The sequence below is a fragment of the Ptychodera flava genome, chromosome 2 (assembly GCF_041260155.1).
Source record: "Ptychodera flava strain L36383 chromosome 2, AS_Pfla_20210202, whole genome shotgun sequence".
Taxonomy (NCBI): Eukaryota; Metazoa; Hemichordata; class Enteropneusta; family Ptychoderidae; genus Ptychodera; species Ptychodera flava.
The window spans coordinates 9,745,612-9,763,623 of NC_091929.1; the positions used below are offsets into that span (position 1 = coordinate 9,745,612).

Here is an 18,012-nt window from a genome sequence, read left to right on the forward strand (position 1 = left end):
CGTTGCAACATAGCAAATGAATCGGTTTATGACTGCACATTTGTCATGGAACTATATGAACGACGCGTTTTACAGTAAAATGAATCATCTTACTGGAATCTTAACAAATATGCAGGCTGCTTACAATTATTTTTACAGAAATACACCCGTTGGCATATTATATATAACAACCTACTACTTGAGAGGTCCCGCCGGCCCATATCCACCGTGACGGTACATGGTTTTCTGAACAAGCTTCTCTTCCGCACAAAAACTGAACCTGGCCTGAAACCCTGTGCGAAAAATTCTATACGCTGAGAAAAGCAAGCGATTGCATCAACAACGGATGTTTTTCATGGTAACCAGGCAGTATCATGCAATTTTATAGGAAAGCAAATCGACCGTGACGACATCTGTCGCCTTCCCAACAATGACCTTGTTTTTGGCAAACATCGAGACTTGTAAAATTGTCGTATGTGTTATATACTAATATGTATACCATTTCCTTGTTGATTTAATTAACGAGACATTTTCTCTAACTTTATGATGATTTATACCATTATTAGAGGTTCCTCTCCAAGGACCAGTGTTTTTACATTGAGGAAGTATGAAAGTGTAAGACTGAATATTGCGCTCAAACTTTTCTCAAAGAAAATTTCAATCGTTCTCTTACCGAATCAAAAATAAAAATCAAGAGTCAAAATTTGGTTGTACAGAAACAAACTACCTAGCATTTCCCGATATTTGAAATACAAAACGGACGCCACCCCTGTGTTAACTCCGTAGGCGAAAAAATAAAATTTTCGATCTAAGTTGAAAAACTTAGATGGTGGATTTTGGCCAGGTAAGCCGCCACAACTGATAGCACAGAAAAGCATTGAAAAAAACTGAAGTCCCGAATATGCATCCCTCAAGGCGCATTCTACCTTAAGTCTGATTCGTAAAAGTATCAAAATAACACGATTGGAACTAATTTGGGATAATTGGATTTTCATATTTTTCAAATTTCTCAAAAGTGTTAGGTGCCGTATAGCTGAATGTTGCAATATTGAAAATTACTCACAAAAACAAGTGTGTAACGTAAAAAGAAAAGCAGATGAGATTACATTTGTAGCTTAAATCAGGATTAGTTCACCATCCAATTATCCCAAATTAGTTCCAATCGTGTTAAATGTACTAATCTGAACACCAGCATCCACAGAGTCACCTTCATTCCAAGTTGTGTACGGTATACATGGTGCTTGTGGATTACCCTCTCCAGTATCCAGGTTTTGCATGTGTAAAACACATACACGTTTCATGTGGCATATGCATGGAACTATTAAATGTGTGTACGATATCTCGAGCTCGGTTTCTGGAAAGCTCGTTAAACTACCCTACTCCTTGGACATGAAAAGTCTACCAATATCAACACTTTCAAAAGACGTTAGCTCATATCTTACGAGGCGCCAAATGTAAAAAAATAGTGTCAATGACACTGTAGCTCCCATCCTGGACTATTTAGTGTTTGTTCTCTGGTAAGATATTTGAACATGTGTGAAAGGGATAAAGTACATGAAGTGAAAATACTTAAATGTAATGTACTGGAGACAGTGAAATATGTTTAATGTAATTATTCAGAATATAAAATGGAAAAAATACAGAATTAGATATATCGAATACTGTGATACAACAATTAACTCAACAAGTCATTTACAATGACATAGTCCCCACTTGTAATAGGAGTATTAGTCTTGATGGGACAGGAAAATGTGGTCATTAAGAAGTATCATTGGAGTGTATATGTTGAGATCTATGGGCACATAGGTCTATGTTGTTGTTCCCAATTTGAAACACATGAGGCATGTCTAAGTTATGGTTCTAAATCGGGAAAAAACATCAGACCTCTAGCAGTATTGGCCAGCCAAGAAATACATATGCGCATTACAAATGACGTACAAGATGTGACATCTTAAGGTCTAATATCCTATCAAAATTGGAGGGTATAGAACTTGTGGTTACTGAGATATGCATATATATGTATAATCAAGGTCAAAGGTCATCGAGGTCACATGACATTTTGAAAAAAAAAATTATATTGCTAATTTATCCCTATATGCCAAAAATCAGATCTCTAGCTCTATTTGCTTGCCCAGAATTAGATGTGTACATAATTAATGAGGTAAAGCGTGTGTTGTCATAAGGTCTCCCATCCTACTAAGGACATAGCACTTGTGGTTACTTATTTATTGACATAAACACATATTTTAGGTAAAAGGTCATCGAGGTCACATGACATTTGGTCAAAAAATTTCTCTCCTATAGTTATCCCTATATACCAAAATCAGACATCCAGCTCTATTGGCTTGCTCAGAATGAGATATGTGCATAATTGTTGAGGTACAGTATGTGGTGTCATACGGTGTCCAATCATACCAAACATGAAGGGTGTAGCACTTGTGGTTCATCGAGTTATGGACAAATATGTATATTTGAGGTCAATGGTCACCGAGGTCACATGACATTTTGTCAAAAAAAATTGTATTGCTAAGTTATCCCTATATACCAAAAATCAGACCTCTAGCTCTCTTGGCTCGCTCAAAATTAGATATGCACATAATAAATGAGGTACAATATGTGGCGTCATAAGGTGTCCCATCATACCATACATGAAGGGTGTAGCACTTGTGGTTACTGAGTTATGGACAAATATGTATATTTGAGGTCAAAGGTCACCAAGGTCACGTGACATTTTGTCAAAAAAATTGTATTGCTAAGTTATCCCTATATACCAAAAATCAGACCTCTAGCTCTCTTGGCTCGCTCAAAATTAGATATGCGCATAATAAATGAAGTACAATATGTGGCGTCATAAGGTGTCCCATCATACCATACATGAAGGCTGTAGCACTTGTGGTTACTGAGTTATGGACAAATATGTATATTTGAGGTCAAAGGTCACCGAGGTCACGTGACATTTTGTCAAAAAAATTGTATTGCTAAGTTATCCCTATATACCAAAAATCAGACCTCTAGCTCTATTGGCTCGCTCAAAATTAGATATGCGCATAATTAATGAGGTACAATATGTGGCGTCATAAGGTGTCCCATCATACCATACATGAAGGGTGGTAGCACTCGTGGTTATTGAAATATGTATATTTGAGATCAAAGTCATCAAGGTCACATGACATTTTGTCAAAATATCCGAGATGTCTGCTATAACCCACTGGACTTCATCCATGGGGACTAAAAATTGTGTCACTGCATCCTTTTTGCAATATGAATACGATGAGAAACTAAATTTTTATTTTTCGTGGCCTTATACAGGGAGTCTATGGAGATCTGCCTAATACATGGGAGTCTATGGACGTGTAAACTAAAAATATGCAAATTTCACCACGATTTGCCCAAATTTGGGAAAGGTCATTCCTATGCACTTCCATACCAAGTTTCAAATCAATCGGACTTGTGGTTTCACAGAAGAAGATTTTTTGACCAAAAATGGGAGAAAATTACAAAAAAATTCATGAAAAATAGCAAGTCCAAGATACTGACCCAAGATGTGCACAATCATTTCATGTCAGCCCAAAGTACTTACATGCCAATTTTTCATGTAATCTGCTCAGTGGTTATTGAGATTTTCAATTTTGACTGTTTTTACATTTTTTCACTTAATTTGCATATTTTGGCAATGACAACTTCTTTGAACAAAATCTCATCTACAGCCCATCATCCATGTACACACCAAATATCAAGATGAAATGTACAGCGGTTTTGGAGTTTTTGATGTTGACGGACAGACATACAGACACACAGACATACAGACATACAGACATACAGACACACAGACATACAGACATACAGACATACATACATACAGACATTTCCCTAGCATATAAGAATAGCTTCCATTGCCATATATACATATGGCTATGGGAGCTAAAAATTAATTTACACAATCAAGCTCTTTTAGAGATAGAAGAGGTGGAAAATGTATATATAGAGAGGAATTATGTATATATATATACATGTAGAATACATACATACATACACATATACACACATATACACATACATACATACATACATACATACATACATACATACATACATACATACATACATACATACATACATACATACATACATACATACGTACGTACGCACGTACGTACGTATACGTACATCGGACTTTGATACAGCTCGAAGATTTTACATTAAGCCTCGTTTTCGAGGCTGCTGCTGACTTCTACAGTATCTGACAGCGCTGCAAAATCTTATATCAGCCTCGGTCTGATGAAGTATCGCTGTATCAGAACGAGGTTCTATATGTAAGAAACTTACTCAGCTCAGCACAGCTGCAAAAAGTTTATATATATCAGCCTCGATCTGATAATACAACTACACACAGCAAAGTTTTACATACAGCCTCGTTCTGAGGGCACAGCTATAGCTGGGAAGTTTTATACACAGACTCGGTGGGTAAATTTTACATACAGACTCGTTCTGAAGAGAGCTATAGCTGAGAAGTTTTATACACAGATTCGGTGGGAAAATTTTACATACAAACTCGTTCTGAAGACACAGCACGCTGGGAATTTTTATACACAGACTAGGTGGAAAAATTTTACATATACAAACTCGTTCTGAAGACACACCACGCTGGGAAGTTTTATACACAGACTCGGTTGGAAAATTTTACATACAGCCAGCTGGGAAGTTTTATACACAGACTCGGTGGGAAAATTTTACATACAGCTAGCTGGGAAGTTTTATACACAGACTCGGTTGGAAAATTTTACATACAGCTAGCTGGGAAGTTTATACACAGACTCGGTTGGAAAATTTTACATACAGCCAGCTGGGAAGTTTTATACACAGACTCGGTGGGAAAATTTTACATACAGCTAGCTGGGAAGTTTTATACAAAGACTCGGTTGGAAAATTTACATACAGCTAGCTGGGAAGTTTTATACACAGAGTAGGTGGAAAAAGTTTACATACAGCCAGCTGGGAAGTTTTATACACAGACTCGGTGGGAAAATTTTACGTACAGCTAGCTGGGAAGTTTTATACACAGACTCGGTTGAAAAATTTTACATACAGCTAGCTGGGAAGTTTAATACACAGACTAGGTGGAAAAATTTTACATACAGCCAGCTGGGAAGTTTTATACACAGACTCGGTGGGAAAATGTTACATACAGCTAGCTGGAAGTTTTATAACACAGACTCGGTTGGAAAAGTTTACATACAGCTAGCTGGGAAGTTTTATACACAGACTCGGTGGGAAAATTTTACATACAGCCAGTTGGGAAGTTTTATACACAGACTCGGTGGGAAAATTTTATACACAGACTCGGTTGGAAAATTTTACATACAGCCAGCTAGGAAGTTTAATACACAGACTCCAAGGGACACTTTTACATACAGACTCGTCTTGGATTGAGTGTAATACCTGGTGATGCTTGTGCTCTGAAAGCGTGATTGAACTCTGCCCAGTATCGTACGCGGCTAGAGCTAGCGGCTCTGCATGGTAGGGCTGTGTGTTACCGGCGTTATACGGCCTCCCACCACAAGAGCCACTATGGGAGGCCGTATAACGCCGGTAACACACAGCCCTGCCATGAAGAGCTAGCATAGTGCTAGCGCTTATGCTATTCAAGTGCATTTGAACTTTCCGGTTTATTTTGTGCTAGCGACAACACAACCGTGGTATTGCTATCACAAGAGATCCCACACTGTGCTCGTTCACTGCAGGTCACTGCAGTCAGCTGTGCAACCTACTTTCGCGGTCTACAGAGTTAAGAGAATAAAGACAAAAATTTAATTCGGAAATTTTGGTGCAATAAACCCATGCACTATGATGGATGAAGGCAAATTTGTGCAACAAGACAGCAATTCTTGGTCTTGGACTTTCCTCGGGGCATTCGACGCAAGGAGAGTGGCGGTAGGGCCTACACAGAGCATGGTGCTTGGTTGTGTTTAATACGAGAATTAGAAATGATCAGATATTCCAATTCACCAGTCAATCAGCGACACTCAGCCGATAGAGTATATGAGATTCATTGAACATGGCATGGAGGTAGAAAGAGATCTCTTGCGACCTCCATGCCGTCTTCAATGAATCTCATATACTCTGTCGGTTGAGCGTCGCTGATTTACTGGTGTTTTGAGTGTCTGATCATTTCTAATTCTTGTAAACACAACCGTTGTATTAGGGACTGGTCAGTTTCTTCGGCCTAGGGGGCGGTGGATTATTTTTGCCGATGTCAAAAAGTGGCTGAACCCCCCATTCCAACTTTCAAAAACAGGGTGACCCCACATTCCAACTTTCAAAAACAGGGTGACCCCCCTGTGTGAAACAAAGGTTAACAAAAGGTGGAATATAAATTGAATAATTCAGTGTATATATATATATATATATATATATATATATATATATATATATATATATATATATATATATATATATATATATATATATATAATTTTGGGGGTATATTTTCAACAATCAGTCATTCTGTGTTTTAATGAAATTGGTGTCATGTCAGTTGTAAGATAGGAACTTAAAAGTGTCAATTCTAAAGTTTGAGTACAGTATTTTGAATGAGCTGTATGTATTCCAACTCTCTTTATGCATAAGCAGATGTCCAGAAACTATTGTAAGGAAAATGTGATTGAAATATTAGTGCATGTTGCTTCTTATAGAGAAAACAGAAAGTATCAAGAACTTGCCATGCTTTTCATATGAAGGGCATGCTGAAAAATATGTTTGATATTTTAAAGAAATGCGCCCAAGGGCGCGCCGAAAATTTTAAACATACAGATATCTCAAATATATATATGTCAAATATATAAAGTTTTGCACTAGGACAGGGCTCTAAAATATGTCTTATTATTATTAAAGTAACGCGCCCGAAGGGCGCCCGAAAATGCAACTCAATGCTGAAATTTGTGGCTGGCACAATGCATTTTATGCAAGTATGAGCCCTTGTTGAACTTGAAAAACACACTGACCCCCCCCCCCCCCCCTTATTGGGCATTTCAAAAACATGGTGCTCCCATCACCAAAGTCAAAGACAGGGTGACCCCCATGAATCCATCGCCCCCCCTGGCTACGCAACTGACTAGTCCCTTAGCTACATGCTCGCGTGTACCTCCATGCTCCTTGTGTCAAATGCCCCGAGTAAAGTCCAAGACCAAGAATTGCTGTCTTTTTTACTCAAATTTACCTTCATCCATCATTGTGCATGGGTTTATTGCACCAAGATTTCAGTATTAAATTTTTGTCTTTATTCTCGTAACTGTGTAGACCGCGAAAGTTCGTTGCACAGCTGACGGACTGCAGCGGTCTCAGTGAACGATCGGTGTATGGTTGACGCCGTTGTATGGTTGACGAGTAGCCCTGCGTACAGGTCTGTGTGTTCCCGGCCGTATAACGCCGGGAACACACCCGGGGAACACACAGACATGTACACAGGGCTAGGCTGCGAGCAGCCCAGATCAGTGGTGATCTCACCTGATAGCAATACCACGATCATTGTTGTGGCTATACCTTACTAGATCAAAATAAACCGGAAAGTTCAAATGCACTGTAATAGCACAAGCGCCAGCACTATGCCGGAGCACTATGCGTGTATTGGCTTTCGTCTTGCCAGGGTCTAGCCGCGTACGATACCGGGCAGAGTTCAATCACGCTTTCTGAGCACAAGCATCACCAGGTATTACACTCAATCCAAGACGAGTCTGTATGTAAAAGTGTCCATGGAGTCTGTGTATAAAACTTCCTAGCTGGCTGTATGTAAAATTTTCCAACCGAGTCTGTGTATAAAACTTCCCAGCTAGCTGTATGTAAAATTTTCCAACCGAGTCTGTGTATAAACTTCCCAGCTGGCTGTATGTAAAATTTTCCAACCGAGTCTGTGTATAAAACTTCCCAGCTAGCTGTATGTAAATTTTCCCACCGAGTCTGTGTATAAAACTTCCCAGCTGGCTGTATGTAAAATTTTCCAACCGAGTCTGTGTATAAGAATTCCCAGCGTGGTGTGTCTTCAGAACGACTTTGTACATGTAAAATTTTTCCACCTAGTCTGTGTATAAAAATTCCCAGCGTGCTGTGTCTTCAGAACGAGTTTGTATGTAAAATTTTCCCACCGAATCTGTGTATAAAACTTCTCAGCTATAGCTCTCTTCAGAACGAGTCTGTATGTAAAATTTACCCACCGAGTCTGTGTATAAAACTTCCCAGCTATAGCTGTGCCCTCAGAACGAGGCTGTATGTAAAACTTTGCTGTGTGTAGTTGTATTATCAGATCGAGGCTGATATATATAAACTTTTTGCAGCTGTGCTGAGCTGAGTAAGTTTCTTACATATAGAACCTCGTTCTGATACAGCGATACTTCATCAGACCGAGGCTGATATAAGATTTTGCAGCGCTGTCAGATACTGTAGAAGTCAGCAGCAGCCTCGAAAACGAGGCTTAATGTAAAATCTTCGAGCTGTATCAAAGTCCGATGTACGTATACGTACGTACGTGCGTACGTACGTATGTATGTATGTATGTATGTATGTATGTATGTATGTATGTATGTATGTATGTATGTATGTATGTATGTATGTATGTGTATATGTGTGTATATGTGTATGTATGTATGTATTCTACATGTATATAAACATAATTCCTCTCTATATATACATTTTCCACCTCTTCTTTCTCCGAGTCTACAAAGAGCTTGATTGTGTAAATTTATTTTTTTACATTTGGCGCCTCGTACATATCTATCAGAGAGAGATCATTCGTGATCCCCGTAACCCAAAGCGTCACTTAGCATTGTTTAACTTTCAAGTTGGATATTAGGCGCTATATAAATTAGCAGAGAGAGAGAGAGAGAGAGAGAGAGAGAGAGAGAGAGAGAGAGAGAGAGAGAGAGTATACGTTTGGAGTGCATAGCATTTCTTTCGCTCGAAAAGTTCCCATTCCTATTCATATCGGTTTCTGCGTAAGGAGTAAAGTAAGTGGTACGTTTAATTGGTCGAGCTTTCACATGAATATCACAGCTCCGCGCTCAGTCTACCGACGCAGTGAGAATACGACAGATTTCGCTTATAATCCCTTCCTAACTCACAAAGACGGGTTAAGTGTATGTAAGTGATGTAAATTGTAGACATGTAATACAGTACCGGTATGCCACTCTTTATTAGAAGAAAACAGTTTCGGTTGTTTTACTGAAGCTAGGTCTGTATTATAAGGTTACCCGCTGCAGCGCTGACTTCTCTATTGAATAAGATCACACGTGGATGTGTGTATATGGTTGTATGGTTCGTACCAAAAACGCATACTACTGAAGATAGTGAGAGAAAACAGAGAAAACATTGCCACATCATAAAAAGAGAATAAATATTTAAATTAAGTAGCATGCTGCATCTAAAAGAATGAATAAAAAGCAATAAAAAAATGAAAGCGAGGGGAAAAAATATCTTGGCAGCGGTGGGATTCGAACCCACGCCATCGAAATGACTGGTGCCTTAAACCAGCGCCTTAGACCACTCGGCCACGCTACCTATGCACATGCGCAATGTTAACTGTAATTTATAAACAATGCATACAATTATTACACAACTGTAGGCACATGATATAAAGTTGCTATGTTGCTGGCCGAACACAGGCGTGCTCTGAGCTGGGTAGTTTTAATAGTGTAGAGTTTATGCTGTAAGTTATAGTCAACGTATGAGAACGTCGGAACGTAGCATAAAACTCACAACATAAACGCGTCACTACTCAGGCTGAAAACTACCCGGCTCACCAGCATCAGCACTAGACTTGGTTCAAGTCGGTGAATTTAAAAAAAATAAAATCATTTATAATAGTTTCTCTTGTGTCTCTCCTATTTCGTACAAACCTATCCGGAATTTGGCAGCTCACGCCAGGTTTTCCCAGCGATTGAATGCGTCACGTTTGAGTCTGCGCAGTAGTGAGTTAGTTTCTGCCGGATTCACATTCCGGGTGAAACTCCGCTGTATAGCGTTCACTCCACTCATCGCGTTCACCCTACTCATCGCGTCCACTCACGCGCGCGTTTCACATGAAAGCAAAATACAAATCATTGCGTTCACTCCACTCAAACATTCACAAATCACAGACTTGAACCAAGTCTACATCAGCACGCCTGTGTAAGCACAGTCCCTCGTGGGCTATTCAGCTCTGGGACTATTCGCCCCATAGACGAGTGTACATAAGCGAGAAACAACCCGCTTATGTACACTCGTCTATGGGGCGAATAGTCCCAGAGCTGAATAGCCCACGAGGAACTGTGGTGTAAGCTTACTTGTGGCTGAACATCACCCTTCACCGTCTTGATCAACGACGAGCTGTACCTACATATGATGTCGATTATTGCAGTAAATACTAGCCCTACGAGTATGGCGAGAGTGTCCGGCTTTGGCTACGCCGCCTCCCACCTCGGACACTCTCGCCATACTCGTAGGGCTAAGTAAATACATGTTTACCATAGAGATTCTAGCTCTGCGTGGCAGGGCTGTGTGTTACAGGCTGTAGGCCTATAAGCTCAGCCGGTGACCGGTATCCGTCTATTACTTCCATGATGCGTCGGATCCGTAGCCCTACCACTCCCTTTGCTGGTTATGTCACAGGACATTCGTGCTTGTTGTTTATTGTGTCTGTTTGTTTGTGTGTATGTGTTTGTGTTTGTTTATTTGTTATTTTTAATAAAATAACAGCGAAAAGCTGTTTTGTTAATATTTGTCAATAAAGAGCAGTTTGTTTGTTTATGTATTTGTTTGTTTGTTTGTTTGTTTGTTTGTTTGTTGATACGTATTTCCAATGGTTAGGGTTAGGGTTAGGCTTGAGTTAGGGTTAGGGTTAGGGTTAGGGTTAGGGTTAGGGTTAGGCTTAAGTTAGGGTTAGGGTTAGGGTTAGACTTATTCACTCCCTCTATATATTGAGACATATAGAGGGAGTGAATAAGTCTAACCCTAACCCTAACCCTAACTTAAGCCTAACCCTAACCCTAACCCTAACTTAAGCCTAACCCTAACCCTAACCCTAACTCAAGCCTAACCCTAACCCTAACCATTGGAAATACGTATCAACAAACAAACAAACAAACAAATACATAAACAAGCAAACTGCTCTTTATTGACAAATATTAACAAAACAGCTTTTCGCTGTTATTTTATTAAAAATAACAAATAAACAAACACAAACACATACACACAAACAAACAGACACAAATAAACAACAAGCACGAGTCCCCTGTGGTTATGTTGGACTCCCCCAACATATTAAACTAGCGAAGGGAGTGGTCGGGCTACGGATCCGCAGCAACGTAAGCTTATGCTATACGCATGTGGATACGTACACGGTATATAACGCAAATAGTGCCAAAAATTCAGACTAGATTGAATAATGCATGGATATTTCTTTACGAAGTCTGGGAACAATTATGAACAGGGTTTCTGTCAGCAACAGGAATTTGTTGTGAGTAGAGACTGATGGCCTACAAGCAAAATTCTCAAGTTACAGATAGGTGAGAACCATTTGATTTCGGGGGGGGGGGTACGGAGGATTTTGAGAAAAATAAATTTGTCACCAGATGAGATAGAAGAAAAAGAAAATTGATCCTGTCATAGCCTGAAAAAAAAATTGTCATGACAGACAGAAGTGAAAAAAAATTGTCACAATGCACCAGAAATTAGCAAATTTGGAAACCTTATTCTCATCAAGGTAGGCCTACCTCCATGTTCTCATGTATTCTTTGCCGGCGCGCCGCCATAGGCGGTGCAAATGTTTTTACCACAAGCAATTCTTAAGTTTTTCCACAGCACCTTATGATATAAGCATGCACGACATAGGTCTACTTTACACCTCAGTACACTCAATGTTTTCCTTCCCTTTTCTGACCCAAGAAATCATATTTCAGGATTTCTGTTGCGATATCTCAATGGCATAGGCACTATCTAAAGGGGACTATTTGACTTCTGTAAATTGTGAAAATTTAAAACACAAGACAGGAGTCAATAAACTAATGTTAAAACCAATATATTATTCTCTCAATATAAATATGTTAGAAAGATGTACAAGTTGACAATGAAAAATTATAATGAAATACAATGTGTGAGCTTTGTTTCTCTGACCACAAAAGATAACATCATCTTCCCTGAGAACTTACATCGATGCTTGGTCATGTTAATTATAATATGACACCACACACCGGATCGCTCACTATAGAGTCCGTCAATAGTGGCGAACTCTCTCAATAACTAATCTGGCTTCTCCTCTTTGAGGACGAAGATGACTTAATAATCACACAACCAAGCGGAGGGGATACAAAACAAGAGAGCGACTGATGAAGGAACCCCATTTTTGGTTCTTAAACACCGTTAAGACGAATCACTCAATCAACAAACCGGTTTACCGGGGACTGAGATCACATGACCAGGGTCAAAGCACTATCGATTCACCGGTGTCTCGCCATGTATTCGGAGGAATGTGAGGGGGGAGGGGTCACTAAAAAATTGAAAACTTCAAAAAGGGGAGAGGAAGAGGGGGCGGGGTTACTAAATTTTCCCTTTTGTGCGAAATAAATTGAAACACATCTCAGATTGCACCATTGCACACATCCATTTCTCAAAATTTTCAATGCGAGAGGGGGGCACCCCTCTCGTCGTGCTCTCCCCTTGGGTCTTCTAACAGTTTTACTGGTAAAAGACAAATTGAAAATACCTCTCGGATTGCACTACACTGCACCGTGGCGCACATCAATGTCTCAAAATTTTCACAGGATCTAGGACAAAACTGAACAGAAACATGTTTTAATTTACCTCAGTTCAATGACCAGTTTGACAGTAAAACATATATTCCGGCTTTTCATTAGAAGCTGGCAGCTGGAGAAATGACACAAGGTCACAGACTTTTTCAGTTCCTGTATATTTGTCTTCAGTCTCTGGCAAACAGAACTGTTTTTCACAAATTGTATTGTCATTGTTTGGTTGTTGAATATTGTGACTCAAACACTGATCATGCAAAAAATGTAAAAAATATCAGTGTTCGATGTCATTTTCAAACAGTTTTACCGAGTGCAAAATAAACTGAAGCTCCTCTCAGATTGCACCATTAAACATATCAAGGCTCAAAATGTTCAATGTAAGAGGGGGAACCCCCTCTCGTGCTCTCCCTTGGGGTATTCTAACAGTTTCACTCAGTAAAAAACTACAAAACACCTCTCAGATTGCATCAGACTGCACCATTGCACACATCAATATCTTAAAAATGTCCATGCAAGATAGGGGAAAGCCCTGTGACACTTTCCCCCTAAGCCTCTCGCGTGTTCTCGCCCTGTACTTTCCGATTCTGCCCGCTCAGATATCCTAGTGAAAACCCTGTCATAATACCCATCCAAATTAAACAACATATTATATGGTTAGATACTGCGTGAGCTTTTATATCCTTATTTTATTGTGACTTTGAATTTCATTTTGATGGGTTCACCTTTTTTGAACCATCATGAGATAACTGATGATAGTCTAGTAGGGTGTGGGTACACAGGATTTGAAAGGTCTTTACTGTTGCTGTATTTTGTAAATATCACAATTACATGTATTGGCATTTAACTTTTCTAAGGGAGGTCAGTCAACATTTCAGTGTTAGAGAGGGAGGTTACTCAAATTCATCATGGTTGGCGAGGGGGGGGGTCACTCGAAATTTCGGAGTGTCAGGCCGTAAATAATGACGACTCCCTTATATACAACGCATTACAAACTGATGACCATAAAAAATTTGCACTGCTACTCTATTTGGAAAAAAAATTGATGCAGGTCTGACAGTAGAAAAAAAATTGTTGTCACTCTAAAAGGAAAAAAAAATTGCTCCCATATCCACTTCCTCCAGTACCCCCCCGAAATCAAATGGTTCTCCCCTAAGCTTTGTGTCGCCAATGCATATATGGTCGTGCTGTGAAATTCCAGCGCCTACACGTAGGCCTACATCTTGATGGTAGATCATTGCTACACTCTATTGTTTATTAATCTATTTAGATCAGGGGGTCACATTTTACAATTAATGAATTTAGTGGGATCATATTTTAGTTTTTCACGTTTAGATTCCACCGTCCCTCAGCCTGTAAATAATGATGGATCCCTAATTAGGTTAAGAAACGCTATTTCAATGCACTTGATTTTGTTGTTGTTCGTCGACTCGTCACTTTCTTGTAGCACTTAATATCTCACAGAAAACTAAACTGAATAAAGCAGAATACATGTGAAAACCAAGCCAAATCGTATCGAACACTTACCGGCACGTTCGAGTCTCACGCATTATGCACTGCAAAATACCGTTACGTAGCGACTGCGACTCCGGGAGGGGGTATTGGAAGGGGTCTCGCCCTCGATTTGTTTACTGACGTACCTATCAACAGTTCGAACTAAAAATTTATGTATAAACTACAATGTTCAATATAATCGGGGTGAAAATCTCTACAAAATGACGACTCAAAATCGTACTGAGGCAAACCAGGGGTCACAATGTACGTTTATCAAAATTTTCTCCATTAAAGTCCCACAATACGGCAAAATAGAAGGTGTAGGTGTAATCGCAGTATATATGAGTGTACCTTCTTATGGCATGCGCAGTACCCCTGAGGATGGGGCTGCATTCCTTCTTTTAGCATGTCACAGTCAGATGTCAAGGCCGTCAGGAGAGAGCAATTCAACTACCACGGAGGAACTGAGTAAAGTCTTTGACTAATTCAGTATATTTAGAAGTTTATGCAAATTTTGTTAATCGGTGTTATACATGTCATATTTCCCATAAATTGTTACATTTATCACTTAAAGGTATACAGTTACCTGTAATCTAACTATGCCCATCGGCTATAGGCCTATGGTCAAAAGGGCGTTCCTTGGTATTCAAAATGCCCATGTGAGGGCTCTGTTTTTTAAAAGCGGCCACCCGCTTAAAATCTGTGATTGGTTACATTTTCTCTTTCCCTGGTAACTGTGCCAAAATTGGGACAGGTGACAGTATACCTTTAAAAACAATTTGCGATAAGTAGGCCCCGAGCTGGGTGTTGGCGAGCTAATTTGAAAATATCAGCGTCTGCATTTTTACCATGGGAATGGGCTTTTATTATAGCGTCACCAGATTTACAGCCTTGGTACTAGTGCTGGCCCTGTACAGAGAAGAAAATCGAAATGAAAAAATAATCATAGTGCTAGCTGTCGGAGATTTTAAATACCAGGCAACATTGAGGGTGGGCAACACCAGGCAACATTGAGGGTGCGGTCAACACCCGCCCTCAACAGTCTCAGAGCCATATATCCGGTATATTGGTTGGTCCACAATGATCTAGTGCGAATCTGAATGAATGTTCAGCGCTGTCTTGTGGTTGTTCAATCAATCCACAACCTTTTTGTTTACTTTGTGACGGGAATTGAGTTACAGACACCTTCCTAGGCTCCTAAATACGGAACACTACTGCCCGGGTACATATTGATTTTCAGATAGCCAAAGGATGCAGAGAATGGGTGATTCTCGTTATCGTCCCCCCTGCTATACCTCGTCTCATTTTGATCTTGACTTCCTTCGAGAGGTGAGGACCGCCAACGTGAAAAGAATACAGTGTATGGTTAGGCGGTAAAAATGAAGCACATAATGATCTAGATCTGATTTTAGCCTGATTGATAACCATCGCCACCTCTTTTGTGAAATTCTCGCCAGCTGAGGGCGCTGTAACATCAGAATGTCTCGGGGATAGACGACCAGGAAACATTTTGTTAAAAATGAGTGTATGTCTGTTCTAAATCGCGTGGTCCGATGGAAAAAGAATACAGATAAATTGAACGAAGACTAGTAGGATCAAAAATAAGTATAAAACTTTTCTGAAAGTCTTCTATTGTAATGATATTTAGGTCAAGTGTCCCCCCCCCCACTCAAATAGCCACCACCTGAATGGCTCATAAATTTTATGAAGTATTCGAATATAAACTGGTTGCACGAACAGATGTCGGTTCCTACGTCTGACAAACACTGAAACCGCTTTATTCACACAGCAGACAGGTTAGTGATATCTGTGTTTGGCTGAAGTAAGTTCGCAGTTACCCTGAAAAATAATTTGTCGTTTGTGTCTAATTTCTGGTCGACGACTGGGTTGTCCGTAAAGTTCTAGAAGGACCGCCTGACGCTGAAGTTCTCGTTCGCGCTGTGTTTGTTCAAGGAGACGCCAACCCGTCAATGCACTCCAAATTATGTTCCTATATGATGTGTGATAGCTGAGGTAGGTGATATGCGTCAACTCAGTACCACTTGTACCATAGTACGCATTTCGCCTTCTACGGCGATCTGCATCGAGCCAGAACTTCACATTCAAATATGCTAATGTTATTATTGCACTTTTCTCAAGCTCATATAAGGGAACGTCCTTAGCGACGACGGGCAGAGAGACGCAGAAACACTACCGAAACGGGACAACTCTGCAACTTTAACTCACCTTGTATATTGGAGGGACTTTGACACTTTCGCCAAACTTTGAGTGCATGATATCGCGAACTCTTGGACTGGGGCGAAAACTGAATGTGCGTTTCCTATATCATTGGAAAGGCAAGAGTCGGGTGTTTGAGTCGACGCTTGAGGAATTCTCACGCAAGTCCTGTAGATGTGAGCCAGCTCAGGACTTGGCGAGTAGATGTTAACAACGTGTAGGGAGTTTGTACTGGCAACATGTCACAGTCGACGATAGACCCAACAATGGTCATCGAGGAAGACGACCCCGGTTTTAGACCAAGGCACACCTGGTTCATAGCCCTGGACGTGACATTCGCCGTTCTCGCTATCACCGGCAACACGCTGGTCTGTGTGACCGTCGCCAGGGTCAAGTCGCTTCACACGATGACAAATTACTTCATCGCCAGTTTGGCCATCGCTGATTTACTGACTGCAGTCTGCTATCTCCCGTACCCTCGACCAACGCACGTACCCATCGGAGTGGGGGGCATTTTGTTATGCAAGCTGTGGATATCTGGGTACATTCAGTGGATATTTTTCACCGTTTCTGTCTTCAACCTGATGGTATTGACTCTAGAACGCTATGTCGCTATATGTCATCCCCTGCGTTACAAAAAATGGTACAGTAAAAAACGTGCCAAGATTTACATGGCTATAGCTTGGCTTAGCCCCATTCTCCTGGAAACTTTTGTCTTTATTCCTATCACTATGATAACGGGCTGTGTTACTACCACTGGTTCAGTGATGCCATGCGCATTTTTGTCGGCTGGGGAATTTTCTAGCGACATACCTAATACCGTGTCTTATTATGTTAGTGGGGTACATATTGATGTATCGAAGCCTACGTGCCAAGGAGAAAGCTCTAAGCCACCACAACCAGCACAATCCGGCTCTCACGGTATTGAAAATCCGCAAGAAGATTGTACGAACACTTTCCGTTGTGTTCGGTACTTTTGCTCTCTGCTGGGCGCCAAATCACCTCTATTTCCTCGCCTTGAACTCTGGGGCCAGTATCGACACGGACTCCGTAGCCTATGAGGTGACGGTTCTGCTGGCATTCATGAACGCCTGCCTCAACCCGTTTATTTATTCCTTCACCAATTCCAACTTCCGACAGGCGCTGAGGAAGGTGTTCTGCTGCGACAACAAAACTGCCCCGGCGACTGAATCGTTGGTTCGTACCCACTCCATGACGGAGATTCCGACAACGAATGCCGAAAAACCTTCTATCACCATATCCGAATCCTGACTTTAATTTTTCGCTCACAAAAATTATCATCATCCGCTTTATGGCTCAGTATAACCAGGACATTATAACAAGTTTGAGCAAGAGTGTGTAAATTTATTTAAGTAAAATGTGTTTTTAACGCGCAACGAAAAACTAACACAGTTACACCAGTGTGAGTATCATGATAACCGTCATAGAGCAGGAATACTGTTATAACGTGTATGTTTGGATAAACATGAAAGAATTAGACTACTTAACAACGCATTATATCACTTTTCATTTATCCTGCTGTTTCTATTTGCCA

The 18,012-nt window shown here is 40.4% G+C and overlaps 1 protein-coding gene and 1 non-coding gene across 2 annotated transcripts; one reads left to right on the forward strand and one right to left on the reverse strand.

Annotated features, from left to right (window-relative positions):
• Positions 1–9,443: 9,443 nt before the first annotated feature.
• On the reverse strand, positions 9,444–9,525 carry Trnal-aag (transfer RNA leucine (anticodon AAG)). The gene has a single exon. It is a non-coding gene; the product is annotated as a tRNA-Leu (tRNA).
• A 7,171-nt stretch (positions 9,526–16,696) lies between these two features.
• LOC139124306 (phe13-bombesin receptor-like) lies at positions 16,697–17,729 on the forward strand. The gene is made up of 2 exons (XM_070690450.1): positions 16,697–16,886; positions 17,296–17,729. Exons 1-2 carry the CDS (start codon positions 16,697–16,699, stop codon positions 17,727–17,729), a joined length of 624 nt encoding a protein of 207 aa, XP_070546551.1.
• The last annotated feature ends 283 nt before the right edge of the window (positions 17,730–18,012 follow it).

Bases quoted from the DNA above. Each gene is read 5' to 3' on its own strand.
- LOC139124306 (XM_070690450.1), top strand. From the start codon at position 16,697: ATGTCACAGTCGACGATAGACCCAACAATGGTCATCGAGGAAGACGAC. The intron at 16,887-17,295 runs GTTTGGCCATCG...TTATTATGTTAG, and splicing joins GACAAATTACTTCATCGCCA to TGGGGTACATATTGATGTAT.